Below are 14535 nucleotides of genomic sequence, written 5' to 3' on the forward strand. Positions count from 1 at the left end.
CAGATTAATTCAGGAGAGTGTGTTCCAATTCTGAAATGGTTGTTTTGTTGTTAGAACAGTGCACAATGGAGAAAGCCAGTTTCATTTTTAACAAGAAAATTTTTTAACAAAATATGATAGTTTTTGATTTTCTATAGACATTGTTAAGAATTTAAAGGACGATTGTCATAGATATTTAGTATCTATCAATGTACAAATTTGGAAGACACATTGTTATCAATTCTATAAGACTATGAAAGTAAAACAACTTTTAAAAAAATATTTTTGATTGTCAGATTATGCTATATTCTTTTAGAAAATGAAGAATATATAAAATATATACAGACCTTATGCCTTATGAAAATATGTTCTAATAAAATTTTGATTAAATTTAATCCAATTATAGAGAGTAAAGATACATTTCCTTTATGTCAAGTTCTATGTATTCATTTAAATTTTAGTCAACATTAATATTCTCTATAGGTCATCTTAATGTTGCTACAATTTTATTCCTGACCTCTATTATTTCAATAGATTTGTATAAGTTTTAATTAGTTTACAAATGTAAATTAGATGTTCTCTCTTTCTTTCTTTTTTTGGCTTCTAATTCTTTGTCTTTGCTTTTAAGCATCGAATGTTATCTAGACAAGAAGAACTTAAAGAAAGAGCAAGAGTTCTGCTTGAGCAAGCAAGAAGAGATGCAGCTTTAAAGGCAGGGAGTAAGCAGAATACCAACGCAGCCACACCACTCTGCAACAGGCAGCTAAGTGATGTGAGGAACATTGGATAAAATATATTGTTCATTATAATCATGGAGTTGAAGGGAGTCATTTGCTAATGTTTGTGCTAAATTATTTTTCCACACACTTTGTACATTGTGGGTAATTGGTGTATAATTAAACTGAAAGTGGCTCACACCTATATCCCTAGCACTCTGGGAGGCCAAGGCAGGTGGATCACCTGAGCTCAGGAGTTTGAGACCGGCCTGAGCAGGAGCGAGACCCCATCTCTACTAAAACTAGAAAAACTAGTTGGGTGTTAACGGTAGGTGCCTGAGTTCCAGCTACTTGGAGACTGAGGCAAGAGGATTACTTAAGCAAGAGTTTTAGGTTGCTGTGTGCTATGACACCATGGCCCTCTACCGCGGGTGACAAAGTGAGACTATGTCTCAAAAAAAAAAAAAAAAAAAAAATTAAAATTAAGAAAAATCATACTTGTAGGAGGATTGTCCTTATTTCTACACAGCAATGTTAGTTCTGAGGAAAAGTAAAACCTGGAATTTAATCTCCACATATACATGAATCTTTTTTCTAGTTGACACTTTGTAACTACAGTTGTTTAAGATCGTATTTTGTATATAGAAGTTAATTTATTGGAAATATTAGAGTATCATAACAATGCCTATCATTTACTGAATACCATCGAAGTATTTTAGGAACAACAATTTTTATTTTACTTCATGAAGATATTCAAACTACTGTCCAGATAAGAAAACTGAGACCAATAAATAACATAACTTGTGCAAGATTGCAGAATGAGTAAATAGTAAATTCAGAATTTGAGCCTAAGCCTTATCAAATTCCAGAGTCTGTGCTCTTTTCTAGCATATGATGTCATTCCTGTATTAAATTACATTTTTATACATGTTTTTGTGTAGTGTTTCACAGATAATAATAACCACATAATAATAGAAGCCCTTAAATTTATGGGAACACGAACCTCTTGCTGAATCCAAGAACTCTTGACAATTTGGTCCCATCACCAAACTCAAATATATATAAAACTGCATGCTTTAAGGCTTTTAGATACCTGTTTAATAATCTCTAACCAGGAGTATTGTTTTTCAAACTTCTAAGTGTTCACTCAGTAATGGAATGTAAAATCTGTTTAATGGGCCATAATAATTTATTTTTAATGAAAAGTGATAGAATTGGATGGAATAGAAAATATCAAAATTCATTACACATAGTAATCATAGTATTTTTTTAATAAACTTTTCTTTCAAGTTGTATGGATATGTATGCTTGCTAAATCTTGAATAAAATGTATTTTTAATTGTGAATCATATCAAAATACTTTGAGAAACACTAATCTAAAGGACATTCTTTAGAAATTATAGCCCTATGTTAGCTTTTAGCAGTACCTAGCCATCTTTTTGTAATCAGTTTGTTGATTCATTCATTTGCCAGATATTTACTGGTATCTGAACTGAGTCAGTGTATGGTTACAGAAAAGAGTAAGCATCTTTCCTCATGGAGTTTACATTCTGGTGGGTAGAGACAGGTAATAACAAATAAGCAAGGTAATTATAGTGGGTGAAAGTTGGAGTATTTAGTAAAGAATGATTTGAGTAAGTGGTAAGCATCCTTTCTCATGGAGTTTACATTAGTGGGTAGAGACATGTAATAACAAATAAGCAAGGTAATTACAGTGGGTGAAAGTTGGAATATTTAGTAAAGAATGATTTGAGAAAGTGGGTGCTTGAGTGATCTGAGGGGAGAATATTTGAACTAAGATTTGGTAGATGAGAAAGATCCAGTCAAGAACCAAAGACAGAGGACCCTCTTTAGAAAGAACATTATTTTGTTGACACTAGCTTTGTGATGAACTTTGTTTCATAATTCTTTTAGTCTTTAAAAATTGTGGAAAATTTGTACCTTTGTATTTTTTTTTTTTTTTGTAGAGACAGAGTCTCACTGTACTGCCCTCGGGTAGAGTGCCGTGGCGTCACATGGCTCACAGCAACCTCTAACTCTTGGGCTTACGCGATTCTCTTGCCTCAGCCTCCCGAGCAGCTGGGACTACAGGCGTGCGCCACAACGCCCGGCTATTTTTCTGTTGCAGTTTGGCCGGGGCTGGGTCCGAACCCGCCACCCTCGGCATATGGGGCCGGTGCCCTACTCACTGAGCCATAGGCGCCGCCCCGTACCTTTGTATTTTTTAAATATAATTAAATTTAAAGATATACTATGAATGGATTTTAAATTCAGAATACCTCATATTTAAATTATCTATTGAGGAACTCATATTTATAAATTTTATACATTTTTTTATAAATACATTAATTTGATTTTTATTTTTGCTATTGCTATTTTAGTCTCTTCCTCAAAAAATCCCCCAAAACAAACATATGGCATAATTGTCCTTTACACTTCCTACATTGTCATGTAGATTAATTGAATCTCTCATTAAATATCATGTTTGCCTTTTTAAAAATAATCTATAGAAGGTTGAAATATTTGCACATCCAAAGTAAACAGAACTGTGAGAGTGAACAAAGTTGAAGTGATGAAAAATGAACAAAGAAGCTTTCCTTTATTGGTCAGATAAGGAGAGTCAATATTCTAATATAAAGATTAGGATTAGTAGAAATATCTGTTACCTATTTGCAATGACCTCATCATAATTTGGCCACTGAAAATATATCCTAATTTTTCCAACTCCTTTTTCCACAGACTTCTAGAAACTAGGTGGGAACATCAGGCAACAACTTCTAAGTCTTGATTTAAATGAGGTATCTCAGATTGCTCCTTTTTATTTTGAAGAATAATGAAGGCAGAACATGCACAAACAGAATTTCCAATAGGACTGGGGCAACTCTGAGAAGCTTGACATCAAGTTCTATCAAAACCATCTTATTTAATCCATAGAGTACCAAGTGGCAAGTATAGAAATAGATCCACATACCAGGGAGGAATAAATGTAAAGCCAACTCTGAAGTTAAATTAATTAAAAGATAATTTTATACATGTTAATAATTATCATCTAATGTTTATTGAACACTTGATATGGGTCAGGCAAGCTTCTAAGTGCTTTCACGTAGATTTCTCATTTATTCATTGTAACAATTATATGAAATAGGTATTATCATTCCCATTTTACAGGTGAGAAAACTGACACACCAATGAATTAATGACTTGCCCATGGCCACACAACTAATTAGAGTGAGGAATTGAACCTAGGCAGTTTGACTTCAGAGATTGTCTTTAAAAGCCTGTGTTATATTTCTTTATCATTTACTTTTCTGATATCCTTGTGATGTAGGACTAGATTTTATCATAGAAATGAGGAAAGTGAATTAGGAAAAGGTATTTATATTTACCTAGGATCACAAACAATGGCAATCTAAGCTTAGAATTCAAGGATTTTGACTCTTAAGTCTGTTTATTCTTTTATTTAGTTTATTTATTAGTTCAACCTTTCTACAAGTATTTTTATTCGTATCTTTTATGCCAGATATCAGTAATACACTTAAACTTTTTATTTCCCAAATGAAACTTAAGCTTTTAGCTAAGGTATATGAGGTGGGACAAGTTTGTGAATTCATCCTAGAAGAAGTGCTATATGCCTCATTGCCGAATATCACTGTAGTCACCTTTGTAGTACTCCCCTTGGAAAGCTATACACTGACACCAGTGTCTAGTCTACCCTACAGAGCAATTTTGGGACTCTTTTTCTTTCTGGAATAGCCATCGGCTATTGTTATATTACCCTTGATGTCCTGAATGTCATCAAAATGTCTTCCTTTCAGTATTTCCTTTATCTTCAGGTAAAGAAAAAAGTCTTTGGGGGACAGATCAGGTGAGTAGGGTGTTATTTGTTATTTGTTTACTACCTAAAAACTTCCACACGGACAGTGCTGTGTGAGCTGGTACATTGTCATGATGCAAAAGCCATGAGTTGCTTACTTTTAAAACTGATCAGTGTGATGTCTAACTCCTATAATGTTAGCAACTCTGTGTGGCTGAAGCAGGTAGATCATTTGAGCTCAGGAGTTTAAGACCAGCTTGAGCAAGAGGGGAAACCCTGTCTCTACTAAAAATAGAAAAACTTAGCTTGGCATCATGGCAGGGACATGTAGTCCCAGCTACTCAGAAGGCTCAGGCAGAGGAATCACTTGGACCCAGGTATTGGGGTGGCTGTGGCTGACACCACAGCGCTCCAGCCTTGGTGTATTCTGTCTCAAAAAAAAAGAGGAAATTTACAGTTTGTCTCTTGCTCTAATTCAAACTCCGACATTCGATAGCACACTAAAACATCAACAACAGTAATGCATACCACCCAGCAAGACACTGTCATCCATTGACACAAAACATGGCTGTGAGACACTAACTATACCAAGCTGTTTGTACAGTGCTACTAGCATAAGCTCTAGGTGGTGTGAATTCAACATTAGAAATTAATTACTAAAATACCTTTCGTCCCATGTTTGTAATATTTTACAAAATCTATGAAGTCTATAATTTGGATTTGAAGATAAGTAATGCTGGTTAGAGTTTATTAAGTTAGATATACTTTTATACTGCTGCTAGCATGTAACTTCTGGAAAGAAGTTAGACGTCATCACCTGCTTATTCCAAAAAAAAAGAGAGAGAAAGAAATGCTTATTCCTTTTACCCAGTAATACCACTAACCAAGATCAATATGCAGATTGTCATCACAATGTTATTTATAGCAGTAAAGTTTTTAAATGTCCTAAATGCTCGAAACGGGAATAATTAAATAAATTACAACAATACATATACTTGTTATATAGCCACTGAATATCTGTTCAGTATTGTTTTGAAAGAATACTTTAAGGACATGGGAAAAAACTCACAATGTCATTTTCTACAACATGAAAGGTAGGAAATAGTATATGCTATGTCAACTCCATTGAGAAAGAATGTTGGACAGGAAGGAAAAATTATCAAAATGTTAACAGTATCCCTAAGGGGCAGGACAACAAATGACTTACAGAGTTTTCCTCCCTTAATTCTTTCTGTATTAAAAATATGACATGTTCAAGATAAATATTTTAAACCAGGTAAGTTTTCGGTATCCAAAAAAAAAAAAATACTTTTAACAAGTTGTTTTCTTAGCATACCCAAATAAACTTGATTAAAGCAGTTTTATTTAAAGTTGGGTTATATTTCGGTATCTCTAAGATACGTGTGTGTGTAATAAGAGACCTAGAAGGAACTCATATAGTTGAAAATATTAGTTTGTGACTAGGTATAAAATAAATGGCTGATTCAATAATAGCAGTCCCGTTCACAGAAATTCTTGATGATCAATATTTGAAATTCATAATAATATTAATAATTCTATCTCACAAAGTATCTCATTGTGTCTTTGACTACTACAGTAATAATATGACTTGAGTTAGTTGTCTCAAATTCATATATTTATAGTTATTTTTTCCCAGAAAGAGCAGCTCCACGTGCCATAGGTAGCTTGTTCTGTGCCAGCTTGGTTACTTTGTTACATTTGTCCCACACTTACCCTAAGATGTACCCTATTGCTTATGAAACTATGCTTTGAAGAATCAAGATATTTCCCTACCCTTCCTTTTCCAGGTATTTTTTGCTACATGAAAACCACTGCAAAATTTACTGTCAGAAAATAATTTTATTGCTTGTGGATTCTGTGGACTAGGCATTTGGATAGGTCACAGTGGTAGTGGCTTGTTTCTGCTCCTCATTGTCTGGAGCTGGCTTTATCTAAGACCTCTGCTAAACTATCATTTGAAACATCTATGCATGGCCTCTCCATATGGTCTTAATTGTCTAGTTCTGGCTCTCTTACAGCATGGTGATTAGCTTCTAAAAGCAGGTACCCAAGAGGATAAGGCAGAAATGCATGGGGCGGCGCCTGTGGCTCAGTGGGTAGGGTGCCGGCCCCATATCCTAGGGTAGTGGGTTCAGGCCCGACCCCCAGCCAAACTGCAACAACAACAACAACAAAATAGCTGGGTGTTGTGGTGGGTACCTGTAGTCCCAGCTACTCAGGAGGCTGAAGCAAGAGAATCGCCTAAGCCCAGGAGTTAAAGGTTGCTGTGAGCTGTGTGACGCTATGGCACTCTACTGAGGGCAATAAAGTGAGACTCTGTCTCTACAAAAAAAAAGAAAGAAAGAAATGTGTGGCATTCTTATGACATAGGTTTTTTGGTTGTTTGTTTAATTTTAAACAAAAGTTTATTGTTAACTTCAAGTTTATTGTTAGAAAGGATAATTAGTGGCTACTTTCAGTTATAAACATAGATGGAAAAATTCTAAACAAAACATTAACAAATTTAACCCAGCGATATAAAAAGGTTAATTTGCTTTGGTCGATTTGGATTTATTCTAGGCATGCGAGATGGTTGGATATTTAAAAAATCAAGTAGTGTAATTGACCACATTAACAGAGTAAAGAAGACAAGTCAAGAAATAATTTCAAGAGATACAAAAATATTTGAAAAACATCAATATCTATTCATGGGCCAATGGAGAAAAAAAAACAGTACTTAGCAAACTAGGTATAAAAAAGAACTCTATTAACCTGATAAAATATATCTATTAAAAGCCTATAGCAAACATAATCATGAAATATCAAAAGCTTTCCATTTGTGCAGATTAAAAACACAGGGCATGGATTGGCACCTGTAGCTCGGTGAGTAGGGTGCCAGCCTCATACACCGAGGCTGGTGGGTTCGAGCCCACCTGGGCCTGCTAAACAACAGTGACAACTGCAATCAAAAAAATAGCCAGGCATTGTGGCAGGCGCCTGTAGTCCCAGATACTTGGGAGTGTGAGGCAAGAGAATTTCTTAAGCCCAAGAGGTTGCTATGAGCTGTGATGCCATGGCATTCTACCCAGCGCCACAGAGTGAGACCCTGTCTCAAAAAAAAAAGAAAATTAAAATTAAAAAAAAAACAACAACAACAACACAGGGCACTTCTATTTAGCATCACAATGGAGATCCCAGCTAAGACAAGAAAAAGAAATAAACAGTCTAAAGTATGACATCTTTAGAACTTATTCATGTTGCTTAACTGCAACTTTATGCCTATTCATTACTTATGCCCATTTTCCCCCTTTCTCCAGTCCCTGGTAACAATGCTATTCCACTCTTAGATTCTATGAATCTATTTATCTCCCTCAGATAAGTGGAACCATATAGTGTTTGTCTTTCTGTGACTGGCTTATTTTTCTTTAGCATAATGTCATCAGGATTCATCCACATTATAGCTTATGACAGGACTTCCTTGTTTTAGTATGTATATACTATTCCATTGTATGTCTATACCACATTCTCTTTATCCACTCATCTGTTGATGAACATATAGGATGTTTCCACATCTTGGCTATTGTATATAGTGCTGCATAAACACAGCAGTGCTAACAACTCTTCAAAATCTTGATTTCAGTTCTTTTGGATAAATACCCACAAGTGGAATTACTGGATTGAATGGTAGTTCTATTTTTAATTTTTTGATGAACCTTCATCTTGTTTTCCATAATGGCTACACTGTTTGGTATTACCACCAACAGTGTAGCTATTATGGAAAACAAGATGAAGGTATTACCACCAACAGTGTACAAGGATTCCTATTTCTTGACATTTTTGCCAACACTTGCTATCTTTTGTTTTTTAAATAATAGCTATAGGTGTGGGGTGATATTGTGATTTTGATTTGCATTTTCCTGATGATTAGTGATTTTGAACATCTTTTCATATCTTTGTCGACCATTTGGATATTTGTAAGTATTCTTTAGAGAAACATCTATTCAAGTAATTAGCTCATTTTTAAATTGGTTTATCTGTTTGCTTTTTAATTTTTTCTTTTTCTTTTGGCTGTTGGGTTGTATTAATTCCTTAAATGTTTTGTAGGTTAATTCCTTATCAGATTTTTGGTTTACAAATGTTTTCTCCCATTTTGTAGTTGTTTTATGACCTAGTTTTTTAAAGGCACAAAACATCACTTCTGCCATATTCTCTTGGCCTAAGCAGTCACAAAGCTACACCCAAGTTTAAGGAGAGGAGACATAGACCCAACCATTCAGTGGTAGGAATATCAGAGTCACATTATAAAAAGAGTAAGTGGCATGAGAAATACTGTTGCAGCCTTTTCTTGATAAAGTTTAAACTCAGGTGAAAAACTGTTTTATGTGCATTCCACTGTTGCTCATTTTTTCAGGTGTTAAAGCCTATATAGACTATCACTCTTGTTTTGACACTTAGTACTCTGTACGGCTTATAGCTAATATTGAAATGATTTAATAAAGAGAATGTAAAATGTCAGATAATTCCAGTTTCGCAAATATGGGAAAAGTTAGACTTTGCCATTGCTTTTCAGTTATTATGCAACTTGATTATCAGGTTGATATCTTTTCCAGGGATATAGTGTTTTTTTCTGTTGCTGTTGTTCATTTCTTTGTTTAGGGCTGGGGTCTTGCTCTGTCTCAGGCTGGTGTCATGATCATAGTTCACTGCAGCCTTTGAACTCCTGGCCTCAAACAATCCTTTTGCCTCAGCTCTTGAGTTTGCGTGATTCTAGGCGTGAGCCACTGCACCTGGTGGTAGTTTACTTAATTTAGTCATTTACTTTATCATTCTGATAGCTCTTACACATATAGCTTGTATTTATTTAGGCAGTACTGTTGATTTTTTTGAAAAGGAGTATGGTCACCTTGACTGACAAAAAGGGAAAATGAAAAAGCTTCATCTCTAGAGCAATGAAATGTGAGGTTAAGTGACATTAAAACTGGAAATTACTTAATATCTCTGATTCTGTTCTTCTTGTGAAATGGAGGTGAAACTCTTTTTTTCACCCATTTGACACTCTAATAGATGTCCTTGGCGAATTAGGTAAGGGAACCATGACTAACAGCCATCTCCATTTTAGTGTCAGCATCCCCATCACTGTGTAGAGATCAAAAGACTTCTGGTAAATAGAAAGCACCTAACTAAAAAAAATTTCCAAAAAAAGACTGGGATCTAATTTGGTGAACTGATTTCTACTATCTTCACTTCCTCTTTAATTTGTGCTTTAATTTACAATTCTCCTATTTTAAATTCGTTATAATCTGTCGACCTTTATAAAGTATGGTATGGTACTGAGAGAGTGCTGGAACGGGAGCAATATACCTACTGCTGCCCACTGTTCTTAGTGTAACTGAGAATTCTTGTTGAGTTTAAAAAAAGAAAAGGAAAGAGAGTTGGTAACCAAGAATGACTTCAAGTCTTCAAAAAAAGTGGGAGGACTGACCATCTAATCTTCAAGAGTTGACTGAAGAAACTGAGAACACTTATTTATTGCTTTAGGGACCACTGAGTTAGAACTTTTTTTAACAATTTCTATATTTTATCCCTCTGTGCTTTGTTTCTATACAATGAACCTAAGACTCTTTGAGAAGAATGAGGAGAGCCATTTTAATAATTGATGTTAGAGTACTTAACTAGAAGTATATAGTGCCTGCAACAGTATCCACGCACTCAGTACAAGTTAGTAACTTTTGTGTCTAGTTCTGGGCTGATAAAAGGTGAGAACTTGGGGATTCAGAAAAGGGTTAAAGATTGAAAGCAAAGATCTACTTACAAGGAAAGATAGGCTTATAAAATATAAAGAAAAAACTGGGAAATATCTTTAAGTGTTAATTTGAATATACGATAATGTAGGATTCGAAAATACCCAGAAACGAGTGATACATGGAGTGGCAAAAGTAATCTCATCTCTAATTGACCTGAGATGAGAATGAACAATGAACATCTTAAATCTTATAAATAAACAAAAAACAATGACCACTTAAAACTTAAAATGCAACGTTTGAAAATCTTCTGGTAGCCCCATTTACCAAAGAGAATAAACCTCATAGAGGAGAGCCATTTGCTCATAGAGTCTTGCAAATCCTATCCCCTCCTTTTCGAGCCTCATCTCTCCCCCACCCTGCCCTCATTTTTTACTTTACAACTCTTAAGTTGTTGCAGTATATAGAATGTGCCATATTCTTTCATTCCTGTGTCAAGCATTTGCTGTTCTATCCCTGAACTTCCATTATTAGGCATCTTCCATTATTATTCCATTAGGCATCTTCCATTATTAGTTTCTACTGAAATATCACTTTTTCTATTAATACTTTCGTCATGGGTCCTTGTAGTATAGTTAATTCTCTTTCCCGTATCTTTTTCTGTTACACTGTACACATCTCTAATGTAGCATGCATTCTTCCCAATATAATTATCTAATTACAAACCTTTTTCTTCTACTCAACTTTGAGCTATTTAAAGTACAGGGACCTATATCCCTAGCACCAAATAGTATTCAGTAAATGTTTGTTCAATTAAGGGAAGAATGATATGCTATTTTTCATATCCACTGAGTGTCAACTAGTAACAAATTGAGCTTACATGTGAAAAATTTGCTATAAGGAGTTTCTTGATAGTAAAGATATGTAAACAGGAAAAATAAATGTTTTTCTCTGAAGGTCTTTATAGCAGAATCGGGCAGAGGAAGTTAGTGTTCTGTCTCAAGTCAATTAGAGATGAGATTACTTTTGCCACTTTGAAATTTAAGGCTCCATGTATCATTTGTTTCTGGGTATTCGTGAATCCTACATTATGATGCCTGTCTTTGTTATAATGTATATACACCAAATCCTTACACATACCTGTTTTGCCCATATTCTGGGTCTCTGATTAGAGTTCAGCTCCCAGTTCTGCCTTGAATTACCCCATGCTACTAAACATTCTCTCTTATAATTAGTATAGCTTTAGGCTGCAAGCCTGGGAAGCACTTTCTAAGACACTGGAAATAACTCTTGGTAATCTGATCAGGAGGATCCTTATGTACAGACTCTACTGAAGTTATCCTCAGGAAAGATTTGAGCTGTAATTTTTTTTTTAAAGGACAACTCATAAACACAGATACCATAAACCTTTTAATTTCTCTAAATTTTTGGTAGAACTACTATTGTACTTTTTATTGAGTACTTGGTACAAGTACAAACTGCCTTTTAAGTCATTTTTTGTGGAAGGTTATTTACATGGTTTATTTGTATCCTTGTGCCTTTAGATACTCCTTTATCTGTTCCAGTTTTTCTCTGGAATTGTTTTTCTAGGAGATAGATTTCATTGCCATGGATCTCTGTGATTTATGTTTCTTTTCTTCCTGTCCCTTTTGTTCTATGAAGATTTTCAAATGTTGCATTTTACTAATGTAAGTTTTAAGTGTTCATTGTTTTTCCACATGAACTTAAAATCATTTTTTTCAAAGTGCAACTAAAGACTTTGGCAGCTTCAGTAGTCTAGCCATTATATAATCCAAAGGGGCCTTCTAGGAGCCTTCTTGATTATACAATACATATGAATACAAACTCCAAGACAAAAATGTGATTCTTTTAAAGAAAATATTTCTGTTTTAATTATTTTTATTACTCAATTACCCCCTTTCCCCAAGATATGTACAAATAGTCTATTTCAGACTCTTGTTTATTACTTTGGAATAATAATGATAGCATTGGAATATAATTTTTTTAAAAAAATACATTTAATAAACCCACCATTACCTTTCATAATACTCATGTAATTATATAGGTATCTGAGAGAGATGTTTGCAGTTGACCTGCTAAAGTTTAAGATTGATATGTTCTAAGCAAACAATGGAAGTCATGCTACCCACAGTCTTTGGAAATTGCTGTTAGAGTATTTGTGAAGCACTTTGAATATGTCAGAAGAATCATACCATAAAAGTTTAAGTATGTTTTAAAGTAAAGAATAAAATCTGTTTTATAAATAGAAAATCTAAAAAGAGAATCAGGATGAAGTTTTAATCTAATTAGAGTCTAATCAGAACGATCGGTGAATTTATAAATATGCTTTTTTTTGTTTTTTTTCAGCAGTAATTTTGTAGCATAGGATATGGCTTGCAGATAATTATTAGGTATCTGGAAGCTTTTTGAAAAGAAATATCAGAAAATAATTATAATGCTATTATAAAACAACAGACTTGAATTTTTTTCTCTGATATTTAATCTGCCAGTATAATGGCCCAGGCCTTCCTCTCCACTAATAAAGAATCTTGTCCTCACATAGCAGGTAGCAGGATCAAACTGCAAGTTAGCAGCAAGTCCTGGAGGGTTTACGACGTCCATCTTTAAAGGTTTGTAGGAATGTTCAAATCCTCTGAAGAAAACAGTATTTATGGGAAGGGATTTTAGTTTGGTCACTCTTTAGTTAACTATTAATACAAACACCAGTAACCCAAAAAGGTACAGGTACAGTGACTTTGTTTTTTTAACTGGCCTTTGAAAATGAATCCAGATGGCTTATTTAGTAAGAACTAAGAGAATGCAGGTTGGTCTTTTGTGAATGAAACCTTAACAGATATTTTGTTGCCATGAAGGGTGGGATATCGACCTTGTACTTTTGATGTTAATTGGAAAATACTGGTTTTAAATGAGACTAATCATAAAAAAATAGACTAGTCTGTCATGTTGATAATTTTAGCAGATTTAGATGAGTAGATCATTAGATCTTTTCCAAATAATAAAAGAAGCAGTTACCATTCAATTGGTAAAAAAAGCAAAACATCATTTTGGTAATCAGTAATAAAACTTTCTCTATAGTTTACATATATATATATATTCTTAGTATGTATCATAAAAATATTATAAGATTATATTTGTATATTTATGAATATTGGCTGTGATACATTTAGATAGCTAGGCTCCTAGGAATGAAAGCATTAAAATTTAATTCAAGCTGAAATTTTTATTTTTCCTACAATATACATTTATCAGTGCTATTATTAAGAAGTCACTTTGCATTTGTAATTTTATATTAAAAGAACACAATTATCAGTGATTATGAAAAGGAATCTAAAATCTTTAATAACATAAAGAGTGAATATTTATCTTTTTAGAGATTTTTATTCTTCGTATGAGCTTGAATATCTATGCCCAGGGCACTGAGAGGAAAATATATTCCTTATTTTTTATTTCAGCACAATCACCAGAAGATTTAATGTACATAATCCGTTTCAGACCAGTAAGACACTTTAAATGTATAGCTAATCTTTTTATAGTTGTATTTTAGAGGAGAAGAATGCTGGTATACTTCTATGTTCAGCACAAATACCTCTGTACAAGGCAGTGGTTTTTATTCTTTATGATTTAAATAATAGTTTATCTATTATGTCTAAATTTAAGTTGATTTGAAGTCTGCTGTCCTAACAATGGTTACTAGACTTCTTAGAAAACATATTGTTAGCTTGCTAGCATATCTTCAAAGTCACATAAAACACCATCTTTGTTGGAAGCAAAAGAAAAAAAAAAAAAAACCAACCCTCAAGCATCTTTTCTATTATGTGGCCATAAACCCTTAGCCTCAAAAGTTCTATTTATTTGAGGTTGCCATGAATGCATGAAGCGGGGGCTAGGTGTCTTAGCATCAGGAACACTCCTTTTATGCAACTATTAATGGCTGTGGGCATTTTACATATGGCTGTTCAGTGTAGTAATATCACTATTACTAAAGCTGTGTTTTATATTGCCTATTTTGTTATTGCTCAGCATGCGAGAGAGTAGAGTTTAAATCTTTGTTCATTTTACTTTTTAATGTTTTTTTTTTCTTCTTCTTCTTCTTATCATATTCTGGCTTTCCCAAGGATATATGCCTTGAACGAAAAGTCACATGAGCATTACTGATTGTGTGCTATTGTATTTACAGTTCCTAGTGGTGGCACTGTGAAGCTACTAATTCCTTTGCTTCACTTGATGTAAAATAATCTGAGTGTCTTTGATAGCAGTGAAACAG

General features: G+C 34.0%; 1 protein-coding gene across 4 annotated transcripts in view; it reads left to right on the plus strand.

The window, feature by feature from the left end:
• The window catches only part of EHBP1 (EH domain binding protein 1), a 412692-nt gene that overhangs the window by 304311 nt on the left and 93846 nt on the right, over positions 1 to 14535 (plus strand). For all 4 annotated transcript variants that reach the window (XM_053587096.1, XM_053587100.1, XM_053587098.1 and 1 more), the window contains one exon: positions 608 to 751. In XM_053587096.1, coding sequence (XP_053443071.1) covers positions 608 to 751 — 144 coding nt within the window. The remainder of the gene's footprint in view (positions 1 to 607; positions 752 to 14535) is intronic.

Source organism: Nycticebus coucang, chromosome 4, assembly GCF_027406575.1.
Source record: "Nycticebus coucang isolate mNycCou1 chromosome 4, mNycCou1.pri, whole genome shotgun sequence".
In the NCBI taxonomy this organism is placed as follows: Eukaryota; Metazoa; Chordata; class Mammalia; order Primates; family Lorisidae; genus Nycticebus; species Nycticebus coucang.